The sequence below is a fragment of the Crassostrea angulata genome, chromosome 8 (assembly GCF_025612915.1).
Source record: "Crassostrea angulata isolate pt1a10 chromosome 8, ASM2561291v2, whole genome shotgun sequence".
Lineage (NCBI taxonomy): Eukaryota > Metazoa > Mollusca > Bivalvia > Ostreida > Ostreidae > Magallana > Magallana angulata.
Window position 1 is genome coordinate 54,821,040 of NC_069118.1, and position 22,932 is coordinate 54,843,971.

General features: G+C 34.4%; 2 protein-coding genes, 1 long non-coding RNA gene and 2 pseudogenes across 4 annotated transcripts; all 5 read left to right on the forward strand.

Moving 5' to 3' along the window:
- Positions 1–339: 339 nt before the first annotated feature.
- On the forward strand, positions 340–2,625 carry LOC128159492 (leukocyte elastase inhibitor-like). Of its 2 annotated transcripts, none has more exons than XM_052822609.1 (2): positions 340–482; positions 1,143–2,625. In XM_052822609.1, the coding sequence occupies exon 2, from the start codon at positions 1,248–1,250 to the stop codon at positions 2,397–2,399; it is 1,152 nt and encodes a 383-aa protein (XP_052678569.1). In that variant the 5' UTR covers positions 340–482; positions 1,143–1,247; the 3' UTR covers positions 2,400–2,625. The 2 variants fall into 2 exon arrangements, with proteins under 2 accessions (XP_052678569.1, XP_052678570.1); XM_052822610.1 differs by lacking the exon at positions 340–482 and adding an exon at positions 570–594.
- A 444-nt stretch (positions 2,626–3,069) lies between these two features.
- Positions 3,070–6,170, forward strand: LOC128161113 (THAP domain-containing protein 10-like; annotated as a pseudogene).
- Positions 6,171–6,775: 605 nt separating this feature from the next.
- LOC128159529 (uncharacterized) lies at positions 6,776–8,401 on the forward strand. The gene is made up of 3 exons (XR_008240150.1): positions 6,776–6,944; positions 7,115–7,263; positions 7,406–8,401. It is a non-coding gene; the product is annotated as an uncharacterized LOC128159529 (long non-coding RNA).
- A 255-nt stretch (positions 8,402–8,656) lies between these two features.
- LOC128159485 (leukocyte elastase inhibitor-like) lies at positions 8,657–14,084 on the forward strand. The gene is made up of 2 exons (XM_052822602.1): positions 8,657–8,812; positions 10,393–14,084. Exon 2 carries the CDS (start codon positions 10,421–10,423, stop codon positions 11,654–11,656), a length of 1,236 nt encoding a protein of 411 aa, XP_052678562.1. The 5' UTR covers positions 8,657–8,812; positions 10,393–10,420; the 3' UTR covers positions 11,657–14,084.
- Positions 14,085–15,441: 1,357 nt separating this feature from the next.
- On the forward strand, positions 15,442–21,052 carry LOC128161114 (uncharacterized; annotated as a pseudogene).
- The last annotated feature ends 1,880 nt before the right edge of the window (positions 21,053–22,932 follow it).

A 22,932-nucleotide genomic window follows, 5' to 3' on the forward strand; every position in this document is an offset into this window, starting at 1 on the left:
GGTGTTTCGATGTATCTATTTTGTAAATGCCCGGTATCATATGCAATGTCAACCCGTGCGTGCACGGGTCAAAGTCTAGTAGATATAATTTTAGCGAATCATGTGAATTATAACTACTGGAATTTAACATTTTAAAAAAGCAAGCACAAACAACCATTGATTATAAAGTTAATACACATGTATGGAGTTTTCATTGTGAGTATTTTTTTCCTCGTGATTTAACAAGAATACCAAGGTCATGATTTGGATAATCTTAATGTGATTCTACAAGTCACAGTAAAATAATGAAAGCTAACGGTCAGATATATCGAGTGTTTATTGATAAATATACAGGTTAACATGTAGCTTAAATTATATTAAATTATATTAGATAGAGACCCATCGAGAGTTTCATACCTTTTCCCACGTGACCTGGAAGTTAATCTGGAGTTTTCCTAGTTCGTTGCCATGTCATTTTGCAGTATTGGAGAAAATTGTTTCATGTAAGTATTTATCATGAGACTTGGTCGGTTTTCTTAGAACTGGGAAATTACGACAAGAAGTGATCATTCGTGTGCAGATCAAATAGCATTTCCAATTCTATACACGTAAACGGTAAATATTTAAAATGCGATGTAAATATTTTATCTACGACGGCCTATACTTATCTTTAATCAACCGTAAACAAATAAAAGTACTCGGCTGAATGAATTCGTACGTTTGTCTTTAAATCGACTATCGGGGCTAGAACTATTTCTATTGTGGACATATGTCAGATTAATTTAAATGCCTACAAATTTTGTGAAGAGAAGCTCGGAAAGGGGGGGGGGCTCCATACCAGCTTGAACAAAGAGCATTGGATTAAAATATCGCATACATGTATATGAAACTCCTTATGTTAAAAAAAAAATATCAGAATAACTGGAGCCATGTATACATTTTTCCAGTTTAAATTCAAGTAAAAATGATCTCAAATGGATGTAAAAGGATAAACAAGTATATTTATGGCATTGTTCTTATTTAAAATAGCATTACCTGTGTGTTTTACAACTATTTCACGTTTTACTCTGCTTTGTAAAATACCATGCTGCTTAAAATATAATTAATGAGCTAATGCTTAATTGCTGTTTTATCAAAATAAATTGTATTCTCAATGATTTCAGGTGAAACTTAATATAAAGAAGAATTGCTGGGTTGATGTTACAGACTGATATTCTGTTGATTGTGTTCCTTTCTGTTTGTGTTCAACCGTTGGTATATACACAGTAATGGCGACTAGTCAACCCTTTAGAAATAAAGAGACTGCCGCTGCATTTTGCGATGCCAACAAGGCTTTCATGATGAGTCTTTTGAAAGAGTTGCCACAGGCATCGAACGTTTTTTATTCGCCTTTTAGCATTTCCACTGCTTTGGCCATGGTTCACTTAGGAGCGAGAACAGATACCCTAAAAGAAATGGATCAAGTTCTTCATTTTGACAAAATGGGAAAAGAAACCCACTCAGCTTTTGGGGGTTATCTGGAGTATTTGTCCAAGGAAACCGGAGACATTACCCTCAAAACAGCAAACAAGATATACCAAAGCATGAGGTTTAAGCCTGAAGAAACATTCATAAAAGAATGTAAAAAGCATTTCAAGACAACAGCAGAATCAATGGACTTCTCTCAATCAGCAGAAGCGAGTTCTAAAATAAATTTTTGGGTTAGTCAACAAACAAAAAACAAAATCCAGAATCTAGTTCCAGCAGACGCACTAGATGCCTTAACATTTATGGTTCTCATCAACGCTATCTACTTCAAAGGGAATTGGAAAAGTAAATTTCAATCAAAGAACACTCGGAAAATGGAATTCCGTAACGAAAAGGGTAACTTTATGACTGACATGATGTACCAGAAGGCGTCTTTTAGATTCTGCCATTTACCCGATATGCAAATAAACGCCCTTGACATTCCATACGAAGGTGACAAACTAAGCATGCTCGTTCTTCTACCAATGGCCGTGGATGGTTTAAATGATCTGGAAGAGAAGCTATCAGAACGTTTCCTTAATGGCGTCATCAGCCATCTTAGAAAGCAAAAGGTCGAGGTGCATCTTCCAAAGTTTAAACTGGAAAGCATGTTTGAATTGGGGCCCCACTTATCAGCTTTGGGAATGTCGTCTGCTTTTGACGAGAATAAAGCGGACTTTTCCGGAATAGACAATAGCAAAAATGTATACATCAACGAGGTGTTCCATAAAGCGTTCGTGGAAGTGAACGAGGAAGGGTCGGAGGCCGTCGCTGCCACGGCAGATAAGATAAGAAGGAAGCGCTGTGTACAGATAACACAAGAGTTTAGAGCCAACCATCCTTTCCTTTTCTTTATTCGGGACTCAGTTAATGACGTCATTCTTTTTTCCGGCAGATTCTACCAACCAGTGTAAGGACGTACCTTATATATGGCTATGGTGAAGTTAGACTTTGCTATCAGATCAGGAGGGTTTTTTATGGTGATTGACAAAGTACATGTATAGTAGGAGATGTTTCACAAATATTCTCAACATATTATCTTTATATTATTTTATTTATATTATATAATTCCTATTATCTTAATAGGAATTTATTTGGCACTGTTTTTTTTATTATTACATATTAAATTATTTCACTGATCTCAAAAAGTTAAAGGTTATGTCTTGGAATCTTTTCCCGCCAGTTGGGATGATATTATTCGTCACCTGATCACCATGGTTAAGAAAAGAAAGTCCCAAGGTCGTTTCTCAGAGTGGCAGAAACAATATTGTTTTAATATTTTAAAATTTATTTAACATGAACCAAACAGATATAAGAATATGAAAATTTATTGTATGTAGCTTATAAATCATTACATGCCTATTATACAAAATTGAAATAGGAAAGAAGATGAGAAAATGCAATTCAACAGCTATTGTCTGCCGTACGTGAAGAGTTCCAAGGTCGTTTCTCAGACTGGTGAAAACAAGTCTCATTAATATTGTTTGATTTAATTGGTAAATTTGTTTTATATGAAGGCAAAAGATATAAAAATTTGAAATGTACTGGTATGTTTAAATCATTTGTTGCCTATACAAAGTTAAAATGGGGATGAAGATGAGAAAATTCCATTCAACAGCTAGTTCTCTAATGGTAAATATTACACATGAACAGTTGTACACTTATTATGTAGTTTTTTGAGGATTTTTCAGACAGTGTCGAAAAAAAAACACACCTTTAATAATAACAAGTATGAGATGGTGAAAATCCACCAAGGGGACAAGTTTTACAGTGTATGGCGAGGTTTTACCGAGTCCTAGACCGTGAAATTTTGCCCCGATGATGAATTTCAATATCCCACACGAGTATTTAATGAATGAATATTTTTTTCGCATTATTTCACATAAAAACGATCGATGTTTTACATTCTTTTTGACGTCTAAATATATACTTTTGGTTCATCTCTTCGCGTGCTACAAATAGTGCAAGTAATGAAAAGCATACGACAATTATTCAATTAAAATATGATAAACTGTAGTCAAATAAACAAAACAACGATTTTTAAATTAGCTCAGTTCATCATTTATCATTTTTTATCATTAGAATACACTGGCATGGTTGTTTACAATTTACAGCGGCGTAGTAATACACAGAGTAAGACAGAAAAATCTCTCACTGCTGTCTCACGCTTGACAAAACGATCAAACAGTGTGAGAAAGATGTTCTCTTTTGTAATTCCAAATCTTTAATATTGATATTTTTCAAATCAAATCTGTATTACAATAGCTACTCGGGGCTCCATCACTTACTTGGATAGCTAGAAAGACCGATAAGACTCAATTTTAGAAGGTAAAGACATATAATACACTGTAGTATTGTAATAATGATCAGTAAATAATCTCGTTACTATACGTATTCGTGTCTTATTAAAACGAGTTTTTATCTCGTTATTGCGGGACAATTATTTCGTTTATACGAGTTATACAAGTTAGCTATCTCCTTATAACGAGTAAGTTATCTCGTTATAACGAGTAAGTGTCTCGTTATAACGAGTAAGTGTCTCAGTATGGCGAGTAAGTATTTCGTTATAACGAGCTAATCATTTCGAATTCGTTTATGCGAGTTTTATCGCGATTTAAAGTGTTCTTGAAGTCTATTAAAATGTTACGTTTAAAAGGTGTAGTTTTATGTATAAAATATTATCTTATTTTTTTCCGCCGAAAAATCCTTTATAAATGAGAAATCGGCGAAAAACGGCGATCTCCCAGTTTTCACACCTTTACGAAATCGAAAACAAGCTGTTTCTGGATGTGACGTCACAACACAGCTTTGGCGCTATTTTGAATGTAAATACTTTGAAGAAATACTCAGGTTTTTATCGTTAAACTGAGTGGGAAAAGCAAGTGACGTATGTGTGTAGTAGCAGGATGCAGTAAGAGGCAGACGGACGATGTATCGGTGCATTCCTTACCCAAGGATGAACGTCAGAGGGCTGCATGGACTCGTTTTGTTAAACTCACCATTCCTGACTGGACTGGACCATCGCAGTATACTGTGATATATAGCGAACATTTTAATGAGGAGTGTTACGAACGGCAGCATTTTCTTATGAAGGATTTTGGCATCCCTACGAAGAATCGATTGGTTTCTGGATCGGTCCCTTCCATTTATCCAAAGAGGTAGAGAGACGAGCTGAATGAGGCGTTCATTGCGTGTCCGAGTCCTTCCTTGCCTGCGCCAACACAGGAACGCGGGGCTCACGCAAAGCGCGCAAAACTGAGGGTAAGTTGAATAAATACAAAATGTAATAATCAGTTAATTGTTTCCGATTTTATGCAATATTGCATCATGAGTTCGAATTTCCTCGAATATATGCAACTAGTATTGGAGGCGAATCCAAATCGCCATTTTATACGGGATCAATAGAACCATGACTTTATACCATTTTATATTAATTAATAATGATTTCAAATGATGCTTTAAATAATTATAACACCACAAACAAAAATGTCATTAAATTTTATGTGCATCTTTTTCAGATTTTGACAGAACTGCTGCAAGAAAACAACACTCCATCTTCTCGGTATGAGATACAGCAAACTTGTAATGACCAAGAAGATCCCGCTTTGGTAAATACAAATATAAAGCAGCTATCATAGCTATCGGTTGATTTCTGATCTGTTAAAACATAGGCCATTAAGTGATGAGATTATCCTTCATGTTTATTATTGCTATTAATGCTACAGTGATTTTTATATTTATTATTGACTAAAAGATTGAAATAGTTTATAGATAAATTTAGTAACTAGCATTTTCTTTTTAGAAATAAAAATATGGCATGCTAACTTAAACATAATTTTATGTTTAGGAACCTGAAGAAGTTGCTACTTCCTCAATTGCATGCCAGACCCCAGCACCAGTGAAAGTTGGAACACGAAGCATGAAAATTCAAGTCGGTGCAAAGATGAAAGAAAAAGGTCAGTTGTAGGAATTCACAAATCTGTGTTTGTAAACAAATATGTGTATCTCTAGTAAGTATCATGTATGTTTCGTATTTTTACAAAGAATTAATCGTTGTAGCAGAAAATACATATATTTTAATGAATTAAATGTAAACTGTAATTTCAAGTCTGTTTATCATACAATTAGCCACTTTATCTAATCTAAAATGTGAAAAAGTGATACATTAAGCATGCTGGGCATATAACTCTAAAACATTTGTGGCAATTCTTTAGGCTCACAAGCTGATATGAGGCCAAGAGTTAGAAGTATAGGAGTCCAATGCAATAGACACCATCACCCAGAGGACATTTTCCTCTCACCAGTCATCGATTTTGTTCCCTTCTGTGGCTAGAGTATGGGACAAGCATCAGAGGGATTACGTCAGGATGGCAGAGGAAAGAGGTAAACCACTTGTCCTCGGTGGAGATGGCAGAGCTGACTCTCCTGGACACTGTGCCAAGTATGGGTCCTACAGCACCATTGACTTTGAACAGGGCATTCTTGTGGATATTCAGCTTGTTCAGGTAATATATATATATTTCTTATTTGATAAAAATGCCAATAATTTTTATCATGCATTTTTATTTAAGGATCTACAATTATAACCAAAATATTGTTTACCTATTATTTGTGTGTGTGTTTTTTTAATATGATTTTTTTTTTACTAAATACAGAGTAATCAAGTGAAGAACAGTAATGCCATGTTGAGCTTGCTGTGAGATGGCTTCAATAACATCACTTGCAGATTGGCATCATCATTACAGATCGCCATCTGCAGATCCAAGAGTGGATAAGAGAGAACCTTACACAAACAACCCACTATTATGATGTGTGGCATGTAGCAAAGGGTAAGCTAGTTGCCAGAAAAGAACATTTAGTCTTAAAGAACCAACAAATCCATGTTTGTATTGTAGTATTACAGCTGTTCACTTCATCATTTATTTTCATTCAGGCTTAAAGAAGATACTGGCAGCAGCAAAGCTTAAAGAATGCGAAGACATCACTAGGTGGAACAAAAGCCTGACCAACCATTTGTACTGGGTGGCAGCCTCTACGCCAGATGTGGATGGAGATGTAATGTGGGCCAAGTGGAAATCGGAGGAGAATCACATACATCATGTTCATGAAGGCCACAGTGATGTATTTCCAACCTGCGCCCACGAGACACTTGATGGGGACCAGAGACGAAAGAAATGCCAGGTAAATTAGTAAACCAACTTTCATCTTTAATGTTAACAGGAATAGAAACAGTTCTCATCTTGTGACTTTATCAATTTACTATAGATTTTTTGTTCATTTTTTTCAGAAACGAAAGCCAGTGAAAAGCTATCGGAGATCATCGTGTCGAAACAAATGCAGAAAGATGTTCCCAAACTGTCTCCCCTGCATCAGACTTCAGAGGTCGAAGCTTTCCACAGCACCATAAACCACTTTGCACCCAAGATGGTTTCCTTTTCCTATCATGGAATGTACTGTAGGTATGTAGTATTTATATACATGTAATAATACATATTTTTAAAAATTATTTATTCAATGAAAATGGGGTGTTCCATAGACATCTATATTTGCTTTTCATTAGAAGCTTAAATACACTGTATTCTAATTTGTTTATTAAAATTTATTCATTCCTAACCCATTGATTTTTAAGGTTGATGATTGCTGCCCTTCATTTTAATGAAAATTCTTCAAGACCCAGTGCCACATCCAAAGAGGGTGACTAGCAATACAAGATTTTATTTCCAAAGTTCAAGCATGGGGACTACAGTGTGCGAAAGAAGAGTGTTGTTCCAACATATGGTAAGCATATTTATCTTCTGATGGATGACTTATTAGTAATCAAACAACAGTGTGTCAGGTTTATCTCCTTTTATTTTGACATAAATGCAAAATCAAACAGTTTAATATGTACAGTTTGTTTATATCGCCCACTTTATTTCAGGATATACATCAACCCTTATGCAGGAGACGCTATCTGCCGTAAAAGGAGTATGTGATGATCCTGTTCCATGTTTGCCAGCTGTACAGCCACCTCCATTGTGTAGAGGGTTCATCCACCCTGAAAAGAAGATGCCATACTTCACTTCCAGTCAAGATTTGCAGGCATAGAGACAACAGTGTAGGAAATGTTGTGACTGTATATAAGTTTGATTCACCATCATATACATGTATATTTGATGTGTAAACTCAACTACTGTTCTTAGTCATTTTGTATATATTGTTCACACCCCCCCCCCCCCAGTTTTGCATAAACAATATTCTGAAAATTCCTAGCCACTTTAGAAAAATATGATAATGTAGATGGAAACTAGCACAGGCGCAGCCAGAGGTGGCAGTTATTTGGGATATAAATGCGTTTTGATTTACCCTCCTTTGATTCATGTTATGTCTCTTAAGGCTCGGTAAAACATTACAATACATTCAGATTTTAGCCGTCGAATTGAATCTTCAGTTGCGGGAGGCGATTAATATATCCTCCAGCGCTATAAACGATAACAAAAGCAAGCATTGAACTGGAAATTAAAGTAAAATCTGTTTTTTGAAGATGTTAAAATTCTTATTCCTATACTATAAAACCAATAACGTTTGTGGGATTACATTTCGTTAAATATTGATTTTTTTTTCAGGATCAAGAAGATAACGTTTTGTGAATTTTCTTGTTTGATAATTTTTTAAGCATTTAATGGTCTATAACATCCAAATTAAGCATTCATATTGATGTTAATTTGTATGAAATATTTGCGTTTCGTTGCTTTAATGTAATTATATACGTTCATAGGGATTTGAGCAATAGATGGAACAGCCATATCTGTAGGTGATTTAAATTGAAAGTCGGAGATTTTCGATGCAAACATAGGGGAAATATACATTGAATGTAAACATAAATGAATATTGGTAAAATTTGAGAAAGGGGAGTATCCACAAAAGTTCACTAAAAACTAAATAAATAAATATCAAATAAAAACCTAACACTTTACGAATTCGAAATATTCCACATTAGCTGACTCTGTCAGTGTGCATGAGAAATAAGTATTCTTTGACACTTGGCAAATACAATTTTTGAAAACGTCTTTATTCTTTAAACAATGAGCAAGCAAGAGAGCTTTATCAACATTGTGAAATTCAAAACTCATGGTTCAAATGGTCTAGACGACTTCATGGTAAGAATGAAATATGAGTATTCCTACCGATGACTAAAGAAATGAAGAACACTTTGTTAAAAGGAATTGTGTTTTAAAATTAAATGTTCAGCGATTGCCATTGTATCTCATTTAAAAAAGACGTACTACTGCTCATTTGGGAATAAAGCGGACGAACTAAGTGCATGTATAACTTGACGATTCCTCAGGTATGATCATATATGTACAGTATTCATTGCCCCTACCTAGGGAAGGTTCCTCGGGTATGTAAATACTATACAAATATTGACTGGGGTTGAGGGCAACATTGATTATATTAGCCCCCGAGGGACGAAATATTGCCCGACGCGAAGCGGAGGGCAATACTTTCGTCCCAAGGGGGCTAATATAATCAATGTTGCCCGAAAACACAGTCAACATTTGTTTTGTTATATGAAGAAACAAACCAAAATTTAAGAAATTAATTGAAAACAGATCGCCGTAATTTTCTCAGCTCAACAAAGAATTCACGAATTCAATTTTGTGCAAAGTTCATTTCCAAAATATCGTCAGCATCAAACGGTCACTTGTGATATTCCGCCGACCGTAAGAATTATCAGACAGGTGTTCTACCTGATTTTACTTCACAGTAATTCGCAAATCCTTAAATCCGTTATGATAGCAAACCGTTGCATTGCGCTTTCGTTGTTTACTTGCCTTGACTGACTGTCTATTATGACGTCACCTTGTTTTGGAGTCGCGAAGAATTATTTACGTCACCGTTTACGAATCAACAAATCAGAGGCGATTATTTGAAATAGAGGGAATGTTCTCTAGATATTATTCCTAGCCGGTCAATATCTAAAAAATATTGACCGGTCAATATTTTTCGGACGAGCTGATATTACAATTATTGACTATTCGTCTATATAGAGTTATATAGTGAGAATATACTACTGAATATAACAATGTTATTTATTTCCCCTAGCTAGGCGTGGACTCTGGTGTGAGGTTAGGCAATGGTCTTGTCAATACTTTAATTCAATATATTTTGTTTTGTTTCAGTTTCATTTATGAATTTAAGATTTCAGTTAAATATTTTTCTATCAAATTATGACCCCCACCCATGACCTCCATTACAAAACAAACCCACAAACAATTATGTATTATATCGTTTTGGTTTTCTTTTCTCTTGCAATTTAATAATACTACCATTATCATGTTTGTGGTTTGTGATGAAATATGATCCAGATAAGCCGACCGCGACTTTTTAAATCACAGTAAACTAATTTAAACTAACAGTCAGCTATCTCAAATGTTTTTTGAGACATGAAGTTTTGCTTGTAGTATATTCTTATATCTGTTAGGGGCCAACCCAGATATCCAAGTGACCCAAAAGTTACTTTGGAGTTTACCCAACCCGTTGCAAGGTCATTGTGCAATTGGAGAAAATTGTTTCATGCAAATATTTATCATAAGATTCGAATTTCCTCCATACGAGCTTTGCCAAAGAGCATTTGATTCAAATCTTGCATACATAAAACTTTCTATGCTAATAAGAAAAATCCAGATAAACTGAAGCAAGCCGTTTATACGTTTTCCTTTCTTTTCTACAAACAAGCATAAATTCAAACAGAAAAAAATATCGAAGGGGCGTTAATGAATTATCAACAAGCATTCTAATTTAAAAGTACAATTCCTGCATACTTTCCTACTAATTCACATTTCCCTTTGATTTTAAAACCGCCATGCTGCTAAAATGCTGTTTTGTTTATAACAGTATAATAAATTGCATATTCAATCATTTCAGGTGAAACTTGATATCAAAAAGAACTGAAATGATGTTACAGACTGATATCCTGCTTAAAGTGATACTTTTTGTTTGTGTTGGTATATACACAGTAATGGCGACTGGTCAACCCTTTAGAAATAAAGAGACTGCCACTGCATTTGGCGATGCCAACAAGGCTTTCATGTTGAGTCTTTTGAAACAATTACCACAGGCATCGAACGTTTTCTATTCGCCTTTCAGCATTTCCACTGCTTTGGCCATGGTCCACTTGGGAGCAAGAACAGATACTCTAAAAGAAATGGATCAAGTTCTTCACTTTGACAAAATGGGAAAAGATACCCACTCAGCTTTTGGGGGTTACCTAGAGTATTTGTCCAAGGAAACTGGTGATATTATCCTTAAAACAGCAAATAAGATCTATCAAAGCATGAAGCTTAAGCCTCAAGAGACATTCATGAAAGAATGTGAAAAACATTTCAAGGCAGCAGCAGAATCAATGGATTTTTCTCAGTCAGCAGTAGCGAGTTCGAAAATAAATTCTTGGGTTAGTCAACAAACAGAAAACAAAATCCAGAATCTGGTTCCAGCAAATGCATTAAATACTCATACATTCATGGTTCTCATCAACGCTATCTACTTCAAAGGGAATTGGAAAAGTAAATTTCAGTCCGAGGAGACTAAAAAAATGGAATTTCGAAACGAAAAGGATAATTACATGACTGACATGATGTACCAGAAGGATTCTTTTAGATACTGCCATTTACCCGATATGCAAATAAAGGCCCTTGACATTCCATACCAAGGTGATAAACTAAGCATGCTCGTTCTTCTACCAATGGCTGTGGATGGACTAAATGATCTGGAAAAGAAGCTATCCGAACATCTCCTCAATGACGTAATCAGCAATCTCGAGGAGAACAATGTCGAGGTGTATCTTCCAAAGTTCAAAATGGAGAGTACGTTTGAATTGAGGCCCTACTTATCAGCTATGGGGATGTCATCTGCTTTTGACGCGAATATCGCGGACTTTTCCGGAATGGACGAAGGCAAAAATGTGTACATTAACGAAGTGTTTCACAAAGCGTTCGTAGAGGTGAACGAAGATGGGTCAGAAGCCGCCGCTATGACATTGGTGTTGATGGATTGCTCTAATCATATAACACATGAGTTCAGAGCCAACCATCCCTTTCTTTTCTTTATCCGCGATTCGGTTAATGACGTCATTCTTTTTTCAGGCAGATTCAACCAACCAGTGGAAACGCCCGGTAAAGACGAACTCTAAATTGTGGTTATGGTGAAGATATACTTTGCTGTCTGAATAAATATATTTCAGACGATCGACGAAGTATAGTAAGAGGTGTTCGACAGAGTGAGAGAATAAATGATCCTAACATTGCTACCAGAAATCATATTCACACAAATGGGCCGCAAAAATATGATTCTGGTAAGAATCAACAGTGGTTGTTAACAAAAAACACACCACAAAGAAGACATTACCAGTTGGTTGTGCAAATTTTCATGATAAATTTCAATATATTTTCAGCAACACGTTTTGATTTTTAACATTTCACTATTATTATTAGGAATCGAGTTCGTTACTGTAAGCATTTCAAACGGCAATTATATGACCATTGCCATAGAATGAAGTAATGGAGAACACATTGATTTTTACATTATTCTAATACAAAGATTAACTCATCATTATTCTCATGGAGATTATGTATTTCAAACCATTTGGATTTTTTTGTTACATTGTATTGAAAAAAAAACTTAATGCTTTAGTTTATATGAGCTCAAGGGACCACATAGTAAAATAGAAATGGGTTATTTGAAAGGTTCATGTAAGATCATGATCATCCGGTAGAATTTGCACAATTTTAAAGCTAAGAAAAAGCTGGATAATTTTTTCCTAAATGGTATTATAGATCACACTTCAGTTTATGACGATAATCATGGTTATTTAAGTGCATTAGGTTCCCAAAAGAATTAAAAAAAATCAGGTAAGCTGGAATTTTCAGGTCGATTTAAAATTTCAGTTCTTTCATATTTTTCTTAAATGATTGATATGGGTGTAATTTCATGATATATGTCTACCATAATTCACATGAAAATATAATAAATACACACACAAAGCCATTTTATTCAAATTTATTTTTATATAAATTTCATGTCAATCAGGTCGTAAGTATTTCAGGTTTTTAGTATATCCCGTATACCAACCCCGATACATTGTTTTGAAAGAATGGACTGAATGGAAGGAATACAAAATATTTCAGATAGAATATAGTCTCAAAAAAAAACCCACGTCTAACAGGACAGTCTATTGCCTACTTTACATTTACGAGTAAACAAAAAATATGTAATATTTTTTAAAGGCATTAAACATATTTCTACATGCAAATTTACTTTTCATTCATAAAAATAAGCATGATATTAGTTTTAAAAAAATATCCCACAGAAACGCAGTAACATTAAATAAATGTATAACAAATAAAGGACCGCCTACCGGCGGCCCGTAATATCTAATTATAATGTGTTCGACATTTTTATGTATAATTTCACATTCAATTATTGATCCGACTCGAAAAAGTTTAATACATAGGTTTGGACTCTTTCATCGTCAATGCGAAAAAAAATTGAAATCCCAAATTTTTATATTTTCGATGAAGTTAAATATTTTGCATTTAAAAGCAAATAATTGGGAAATACGTTCTCAACAGTGTCCTTTTCCTGAACTCTATATACTAGTTAATACGCTACCTTTAGTTTTGATTTACACTCCTCCTTCGAACCACGTTGTGTCTTTTTGGGTTAAACTTTACCGAATAAATGTAGATTTTGGTTTTCAATTTAAGTTTAATCCACGCATGTGGAAGTTGTTTAAAAATCATGTACCTGCTGCTCCTGATTACGATAAAATGCAAAATATTGAATGGTAATTAAAACAACATCTGATTTCTTTTTTAAGACGTTGAAATTCAAATTCCTATACTATGGAATCAGTAACATATGTAGCATCACTCTTTGACGAATTTCATTTTTAACACTTTCATTATTTCGTGAACATTGTTGCTTGATAAATTAATTAATACTTTTAATATAACAAAATGAACATAAGATTTCTCAGTATGCAGATGATACTTCACTCATCTTAGATGGTTCACCAATGTCAGTTTTCGCAGCTCTTGATACTTTAGAATTTTTTTCACACATTTCAGGTTTGAAGAAAAACAGCTCGTAAACAAAAATTGTATGGATAGGTTCTAAAAAATTTCCTAATGAAGTTTTTCACCATTCACGTTGGAAACTCGATTGGGGCTCCACTTCTTTTAATTTACTTGGAATAGAATTTTCTGTTGACTTAGATAAAATGACATCACTAAATTACAACAAACAACTGTCAAAAGTTTTTTCTCTTATTCAACAATGGAGGAGGAGAATTTTAACTCCCATTGGTCGTATCACAGTTGTAAAAAGTTTGATTATTCCAAAACTGAACCACCCGTTTATTTCACTTCCAAATCCAATACAAGATGTCATTCTATCTCTTAGTAAGAGTCTGTTCGAATTCATTTGGAATTCAAAGTGTGATAAAGTTAAGAGAGAAATTGTTACTCTCGATTACCTAAAGGGTGGTTTAAAAATGGTTAACATTTCTAACTTCATGGCATCTCTTAAATGTTCATGGATTAAGAAATCAACTCAAGGCTACAAACCATGGATGGACAGTTTTTTATCAATAAATGGTAATGACTTTGCAAAGAAACTCATTGATGTTTTGATGTTTGTAATGTATTATTTGGTGTTTATCCCCGTGTTTGGGAGAACAGAATTCTAAACTTTATAATCCTATATACAAAACAATATTTATGTTTATGTTTAAAACAAAGTAAGACGCCAAATTTTTTAGGACTTTTACACTATTTAAATCAAAGATACAAGACCGAAAAGTATATTTTTATTCAGAAATCAGAAATTGATGAATTTGAAAAAGCATGGTCTCCTTGGAATGATTTTATTAATCATCTGGCAGTTTAGAACTAACATGTATACAATATTGCAACAGTTTAATATTTTTATGGTTTTTTTTTCATATGGATTGCAGTTTTACTGCTATGGCATAACTATCACAAGCAACTACCCTACTCTTTATTTTATATTACAATATGGAATGAAAATGTGAGTGTGTGAGAAGTGAGAGAGTGAATATTTCATAAAATGATTTATATATTTAAACTTTGTTTACAAAAAAAAAAAATAATAATACTTTTTTCTAATTCTTTAAGGTTTTAAATTTGAGGAAGGGAAGGGTACCACTAAATCCATAAAAGCTGAGCCTATATGAATTCGAAAGTGTCCAAAGTAGCTAACAATCTCAGTGTGCTTGAGAAGTTTTATTCTTAAGCACACTTTGAAACCTAGCAAAAAAGTTTTAAAAACATTTTATTATTTAGATGATATGCTGGCAAGGAAACGGTATCAAAATAATCAAATTCAAGCCTATTCAATCAAATGTTCTGGACGACTTCATGGCTAGAATGAAATATGAATACTCCTGCCAACGACTTAAGTAAAGCCTAAGTCATAATAACTAGTCGCATATGTTTGGAGATCGTGCGTGTGATACGTGTATTATAACTCTTGGCTCTCCTCGCTGATCGAAGCGTTAAAACCGTCTTAAAGCGATTGAGAGTGTAACTTAAGACAAACGGGCGTTTGATCGACCAGTCGTAGATCTTACAAATTTGTTTAATACGAAGCCAAAAAGATTTAAGAATATGAAAATTTAATGTATGTAACTTATAAATCATTACATGCCTATTATATAAAATTGAAATAGGGAAGGAGATGAGAAAATTCAATTCAACAGCTATTGTCTGCAGTACGTGAAGGGTCCCAAGGCCGTTTATAAGACTGGTGAAAACAAGTCTCAATAATATTGTTTGATTTATTATTATTTATTTATTATAACATATTGAATTATTTCACTGATCTTAAGAAGTTAAAGGTTATGTATTGGAATCTTTTCCCGCCGGTTGGGATGATGTTATTCGTCACCTGATCACCATGGTTAAGGCCTATTTGTTGCTGTACGTGAAGAGTCCCAAGGTCATGTCTCAGACTGACAGAAACTATATTGTTTTTTCGTTTTAAAATTTATTAACATGAACCAAAAAGATATATAAGAAAATGAAAACTTAATGTATGTAACTTATAAATCTTTACATGCCTATTATACAAAATTGAAATAGGATAGAAGATGAGAAAATTCAATTCAACAGCTATTGTCTGCCGTACGTGAAGAGTCCCAAGGCCTTTTGGAAAACAAGTCTCAATAATATTGTTTGATTTAATTGGTTTTATATGAAGGCAAAAGATATAAGAATTTGAAATGTACAGGTTTGTTACTTATAAATTATTTGTTGCCTATACAAAATTGAAATAGGGATGAAAATTAGTTCTCTAATGGTAAATAAAACACATGAACAGTTGTACACTTATTATGTAGTTTTTCGAGGATTTTTCAAGCTGAGCGTCGAAAAAAAATCAAACCTTCAAGGTAGGTGTGAAAAAACCCCAAAAGTTTTCATTTCTAAATATGTGAAATTTTTAAAAAATATTTAATTTTTATAAAATAAAATGATCGATTTTATTGCGTTTATTGTTTCTTTTTTTTGTTATGATATAATAACTTCTTAATTATAATAGATTTTTACAAAATGGATATTAATAGAATCATTCATTATAACGAGTATGGGATGGTGAAAATCCACCAAGGGGACAAGATTTAGTGATTTACAGTACACGTGTATGACGGGGCTTTGCCGAGTCCTAGACCGTGAAATTTGGTTCCGAGGTGAATTTCACTATCCCACACGAGTATGTAATAAATGATTATTTTTCTTGCATTATTTCACATAGAAACGATCGATGTTTGACATTTTTTTTGACGTATAAATATTTACTTTTGGTTCATCTCTTCGAGTGCTACAAATAGTGCAAGTAAGGGAGAGAGTATACGACAACTATTCAAATAAAATATGATAAATTGTAGTCAAATAAACAAAACAACGATTTTTAGATTAGATCAGTTCTTCATTTATCATTTTTATCATTAGCATACACTGGCATTGTTGTTTACATTTTATAGCGGCGTAGTAAGACACAAAGTAAGACAGAAAAATCTCTAACTGCTGTCTCACACTGGACAAACCGATCACACAGTGTGAGAAAGATGTTCTCTTTTGTAATTCCAAAACTTTAATATTGATATTTTGCAAATCAAAACTGTATTACAATAGGTACTCGGGGCTCCATCACTTACTTGGATAGCTAGGAAGACCGATAAGACTCAATTTTAGAAGGTAAAGACATAATACACTGCAGTATTGTAATAATGATCGGTAAATAATCTCGTTACTATACGTATTCGTGTCTTATTAAAACAAGTTTTTATCTCGTTATTGCGGGACAATTATTTTGTTTATACGAGTTTAAGTAATTTATCTCCTTATAACGAGTTAGTTTTAACGAGTAAGTGTCTCAGTATGGCGAGTAATTATTTCGTTGTAACGAGCTAATCATTTCGTTTATGCGAGTTTTATCGCGATTAAAAGTGTCCTTGAAGTCTAATAAAAAATTATGTTTAAAAGGTGTAGTTTTATGCATAAAATATTATCTTTTTTTTTTCGCCGAAAAATCCTTTATAAATGAGAAATCGGCGAAAAACGGCGATCTCCCTTTTTTAACACCAACAAGCTGTTTCCGGATGTGACGTCACAACACAGCTTTGGCACTATTTTGAATGTAAACACTTTGAACAAATACTCAGGTGTTTATCGTTACACTGAATGGGAAAACCAAGGGAAGTATGTGTGTAGTAGCAGGATGCAGTAAGAGGCAGACGGACGATGTATCGGTGCATTCCTTTCCCAAGGATGAGCGTCAGAGGGCTGCATGGACTCGTTTTGTTAAAGTCACTAGGGCTGACTGGACTGGACCATCGCAGTAATTGTGATATGTAGCGAAAATTTTAATGAGGACGGCAGCATTTTCTTATGAAGGATTTTGGCATCCCTACGAAGAAGCGATTGGTTCCTGGATCGGTCCCTTCCATTTATCCAAACAGGAAGAGAGACGAGCTGAATGAGGCGTTCATTGCGTGTCCGAGTCCTTCCTTGCCTGCGCCAACACAGGAACGCGGGGCTCACGCAAAGCGCGCAAACCTGAGGGTAAGTTGAATGGAAACAAAACGTAATAATCAGTAAATTGTTTCCGATTTTATGCAATATTGCATTATGAATACGAATTTCCTCGTATATATATAACTAGTATTAGAGGCGAATCCAAATCACCATTTAATACGGGATCAATAGAACTATGACCTTATATCATTCTATTTAAATAATCATGATTTCAAATGATGCTTTAAATAATTATAACACCACAAACAAAAATATTATTAAATTTTATGTGCATCTTTTTCAGATATTGTCAGAACTGCTGCAAGAAAACAACACTCCATCTTCACGGCATGAGATACAGCAAACTTGTAATGACCAAGAAGATCCCGCTTTGGTAAATACAAATATAAAGCAGCTATCATATCTATCGGTTGATTTCTGATCTGTTAAAACATAGGTCATTAAGTGATGAGATTATCCTTCATGTTTATTATTGCTATTAATGCTACAGTGATTTTCATATTTATTATTGACTAAAAGATTGAAATAGTTGAAATAGATAAATTTTGTAACTAGCATTTTCTTTTTAGAAATAAAAATATGGCACGCTAACTTAAACATAATTTTATGTTTAGGAACCTGAAGAAGTTGCTACTTCCTCAATTGCCAGACCCCAGCACCAGTGAAAGTTGGAACACGAAGCATGAAAATTCAAGTCGGTGCAAAGATGAAAGAAAAAGGTCAGTTGTAGGAATTCACAAATCTGTGTATGTAAACATATATGTTTATCACTAGGAAGTATCATGTATGTTTCGTATTTTTACAAAGAATTAATCGTTGTAGCAGAAAATGCATATATTTTAATGAATTAAATGTAAACTGTAATTTCAAGTCTGTTTATCATACAATTAGCCACTTTATCTAATCCAAAATGTGAAAAAGTGATACATAAAGCATGCTGGGCAGATAACTCTAAAACATTTGTGGCAATTCTTTAGGCTCACAAGCTGATATGAGGCCAAGAGTTAGAAGTGTAGGAGTCCAATGCAATGGCAGAGATATCCCCCACTACCTAGACCAGACAGATAACCAGCTAGAAATGAGCCTTTGAGCAGCAGAAAGGAATCCAGCGAGACACACAGTGATAATGGGTCTGTCTATGAGCCATCTTCTACAGGACCTGAGGAGTCCCATATCAAAGATGATCAGTAAGTATGCTTTGAACAATAAAAATTATATGATATATGTATTTGAAAATTTATTTTTCATTTGTTATTTTTCTGTCTAAATTTTGACAAATGCTGCATATTATAATTTTTGAAAAAATGATGTAAATTACCATCATTTGCTAATCTTGTAATTAGAATTAATATGAATTTATTTTGTGTGGCTTTTTTTTTAGGAATGATGTACGCAAACCTTTGGATGAAACCAAATTCATCGTCTCCAAGTCCAAGCTGATCGAGCTGTTTAGTGCCTGTCGGAGATGTCATCGACATGCTGTGGATTGTGTTCAACACCTGGTTGGAACAATCGTGAAGATAGTAGCTGAATGCCAGTTTTGTGGTTAATCATGGCATTGGTGCAGTCAACCACATCTTGGATCCATTCCAGCTGGAAACCTTGGACTATCTGCTGGTATTCTCTTCTCTGGTGCCCTTGGAGCCATAGTCCTTAGGGCCCTGCAGTGCATGGGAGTAGCCACCATCACCCAGAGGACATTTTCCTCCCACCAGTCATCGATTTTGTTCCCTTCTGTGGCTAGAGTATGGGACAAGCATCAGAGGGATTACGTCAGGATGGCAGAGGAAAGAGGGGAACCACATCGTCCTCGGTGGAGATGGCAGAGCTGACTCTCCTGGACACTGTGCCAGGTATGGGTCCTAACCACCATTAACTTTGAACAGGGCATTCTTGTGGATATTCAGCTTGTTCAGGTAATATATATATTTTTCTTGTTTACCTGTTATTTGTCTGTGTGTTTTTTAATATGATTTTTTTTACTAATTACAGAGTAATCAAGTGATGAACAGTAATGCCATGGAGAAATGAGGACTTGAGCTTGCTGTGGGATGGCTTCAAGAACGTCACTTGCAGATTGGCAACATCATTACAGATCGCCATCTTCAGATCCAAAAGTGGATAAGAGAGAACCTTCCACAAGCAACCCATTATTATGATGTTTGGCATATAGCAAAAGGTAAGCTAGTTGCCAGAAAAGAACAATTAGTCTTAAAGAAGCAACAAATCCATGTTTGTATTGTAGTATTACAGCTGTTCACTTCATCATTTATTTTCATTCAGGCTTAAAAAAGAATATACTGGCAGCAGCAAAGCTTAAAGAATGCGAAGACATCACTAGGTGGAACAAAAGCCTGACCAACCATTTGTACTGGGTGGCAGCCTCTACGCCAGATGTGGATGGAGATGTAATGTGGGCCAAGTGGGAATCGGTGGAGAATCACATACATAATGTTCATGAAGGCCACAGTGATGTATTTCCAACCTGCGCCCATGAGACACTTGATGGGGACCAGAGACGAAAGAAATGGATCAAGCCAGGTAAATTAGTGAACCAACTTTCATCTTTAATGTTAACAGGAATAGAAACAGTTCTCATATTGTGACTTTATCAATTTACTATAGATATTTTGTTCATTGTTTTCAGAAACGAAAGCCAGTGAAAAGCTATCGGAGATCATCGTGTCGAAACAAATGCTGAAAGATGTTCCCAAACTGTCTCCCCTGCATCAGACTTCAGAGGTCGAAGCTTTCCACAGCACCATAAACCACTTTGCACCCAAGATGGTTTCCTTTTCCTATCATGGAATGTACTGTAGGTATGTAGTATTTATATACATGTAATAATATCTATTTTTAATAATTATTTATTCAATGAAAATGGGTGTTCCATAGACATCTATATTTGCTTTTCATTAGAAGCTTATATACACGGTATTCTAATTTGTTTATTAAAATTTATTCATTCCTAACCCATTGATTTTTAAGGTTGATGATTGCTGCCCTTCATTTTAATGAAAATTCTTCAAGACCCAGTGCCACATCCAAAGAGGGTGACTAGCAATACAGGATTTCATTTCCAAAGTTCAAGCATGGGGACTACAGTGTGCGAAAGAAGAGTGTTGATCCAACATATGGTAAGCATATTTATCTTCTGATGGATGACTTATTAGTAATCAAACAACAGTGTGTCAGGTTTATCTACTTTTATTTTGACATAAATGCAAAATCAAACAGTTTAATATGTACAGTTTGTTTATATCGCCCACTTTATTTCAGGATATACATCAACCCTTATGCAGGAGACGCTATCTGCCGTAAAAGGAGCCTGTGATGATCCTGTTCCATGTTTGCCAGCTGTACAGCCACCTCCATTGTGTAGAGGGTTCATCCACCCTGAAAAAGAAGATGCCATACTTCACTTCCAGTCTAGATTTGCAGGCATAGAGACAGCAGTGTAGGAAATGTTGTGACTGTATATAAGTTTGATTCACCATCATATACATGTATATTTGATGTGTAAACTCAACTACTGTTCTTAGTCATTTTGTATATATTGTTCACCCCCCCCCCAGTTTTGCATAAACAATATTCTGAAAATTCCTAGCCACTTTAGAAAAATATGATAATGTAGATGGACACTAGCACAGGCGCAGCCAGAGGTGGCAGTTATTTGGAATATAAATGCGTTTTGATTTACCCTCCTTTGATTCATGGTATGTCTCTTAAGGCTCGGTAAAACATTACAATACATTCAGATTTTAGCCGTCGAATTGAATCTTCAGTTGCAGGAGGCGATTAATATATCCTCCAGCGCTATAAACGATAACAAAAGCAAGCATTGAACTGGAAATTGAAGTAAAATCTGTTTTTTGAAGATGTTAAAATTCTTATTCCTATACTATAAAACCAATAACGTTTGTGGGATTACATTTCGTCAAATATTGATTTTTTTTCAGGATCAAGAAGATAACGTTTTGTGAATTTTCTTGTTTGATAAATTTTTAAGCATTTAATGGTCTATAACATCCAAATTAAGCATTCATATTGATGTTAATTTGTATGAAATATTTGCGTTTCGTTGCTTTAATGTAATTATATACGTTCATATGGATTTGAGCAATAGATGGAACAGTCATATCTGTAGGTGATTAAAATTGAAAGTCAGAGATTTCCGATGCAAACATATGGGGAAATATACATTGAATGTAAACATAAATGAATATTGGTAAAATTTGAGAGAGGGGAGTGTCCACAAAAGTTCACTAAAAACTAAATAAATAAATATTAAATAAAAACCTAACTCTTTACGAATTCGAAATATTCCACATTAGCTGACTCTGTCAGTGTGCATGAGAAATAAGTATTCTTTGACACCTGGCAAATAAAATTTTTGAAAACGTCTTTATTCTTTAAACAATGAGCAAGCAAGAGAACTTTATCAACATTGTGAAATTCAAAACTCATGGTTCAAATGGTCTAGACGACTTCATGGTAAGAATGAAATATGAGTATTCCTACCGATGACTAAAGTAATGAAGAACACTTTGTTAAAAGGAATTGTGTTTTAAAATTAGATGTTCAGCGATTGCCATTGTATCTCATTTTAAAAAGACGTACTACTGCTCATTCGGGAATAAAGCGGACGAACTAAGTGCATGTATAACTTGACGATTCCTCAGGTATGTTCATATATGTACAGTATCCATTGCCCCTAGCTAGGTAAAGTTCCTCGGGTATGTAAATACTGTTATTTATTTCCCCTAGCTAGGCGTGGACTCTGGTGTGAGGTTGGGCAATGGTCTTGTCAATACTTTAATTCAATATATTTTGTTTTGTTTCAGTTTCATTTATAAATTTAAGATTTCAGTTAAATATTTTTTTATCAAATTATGACCCCCACCCATGACCTCCATTACAAAACAAAACCACAAACAATTATGTAGTATATCGTTTTGGTTTTCTTTTCTCTTGCAATTTAATAATACTACCATTATCATGTTTGTGGTTTGTGATGCAATATGATCCAGATAAGCCGACCGCGACTTTTTAAATCACAGTAAACTAATTTAAACTAACAGTCAGCTATCTCAAATGTTTTTTGAGACATGACGGTTTACTTGTAGTATATTCTTATATCTGTTAGGGGCCAACCCAGATATCCAAGTGACCCAAAAGTTACTTTGGAGTTTACCCAACCCGTTGCAATGTCATTGTGCAATTGGAGAAAATTGTTTCATGCAAATATTTATCATAAGATTCGATTTTCCTCCATACGAGCTTTGCCAAAGAGCATTTGATTCAAATCTTGCATACATAAAACTTTCTATGCTAATAAGAAAAATCCAGATAA

Bases quoted from the DNA above. Each gene is read 5' to 3' on its own strand.
- LOC128159485 (XM_052822602.1), top strand. From the start codon at position 10,421: ATGATGTTACAGACTGATATCCTGCTTAAAGTGATACTTTTTGTTTGT.
- LOC128159492 (XM_052822609.1), top strand. From the start codon at position 1,248: ATGGCGACTAGTCAACCCTTTAGAAATAAAGAGACTGCCGCTGCATTT.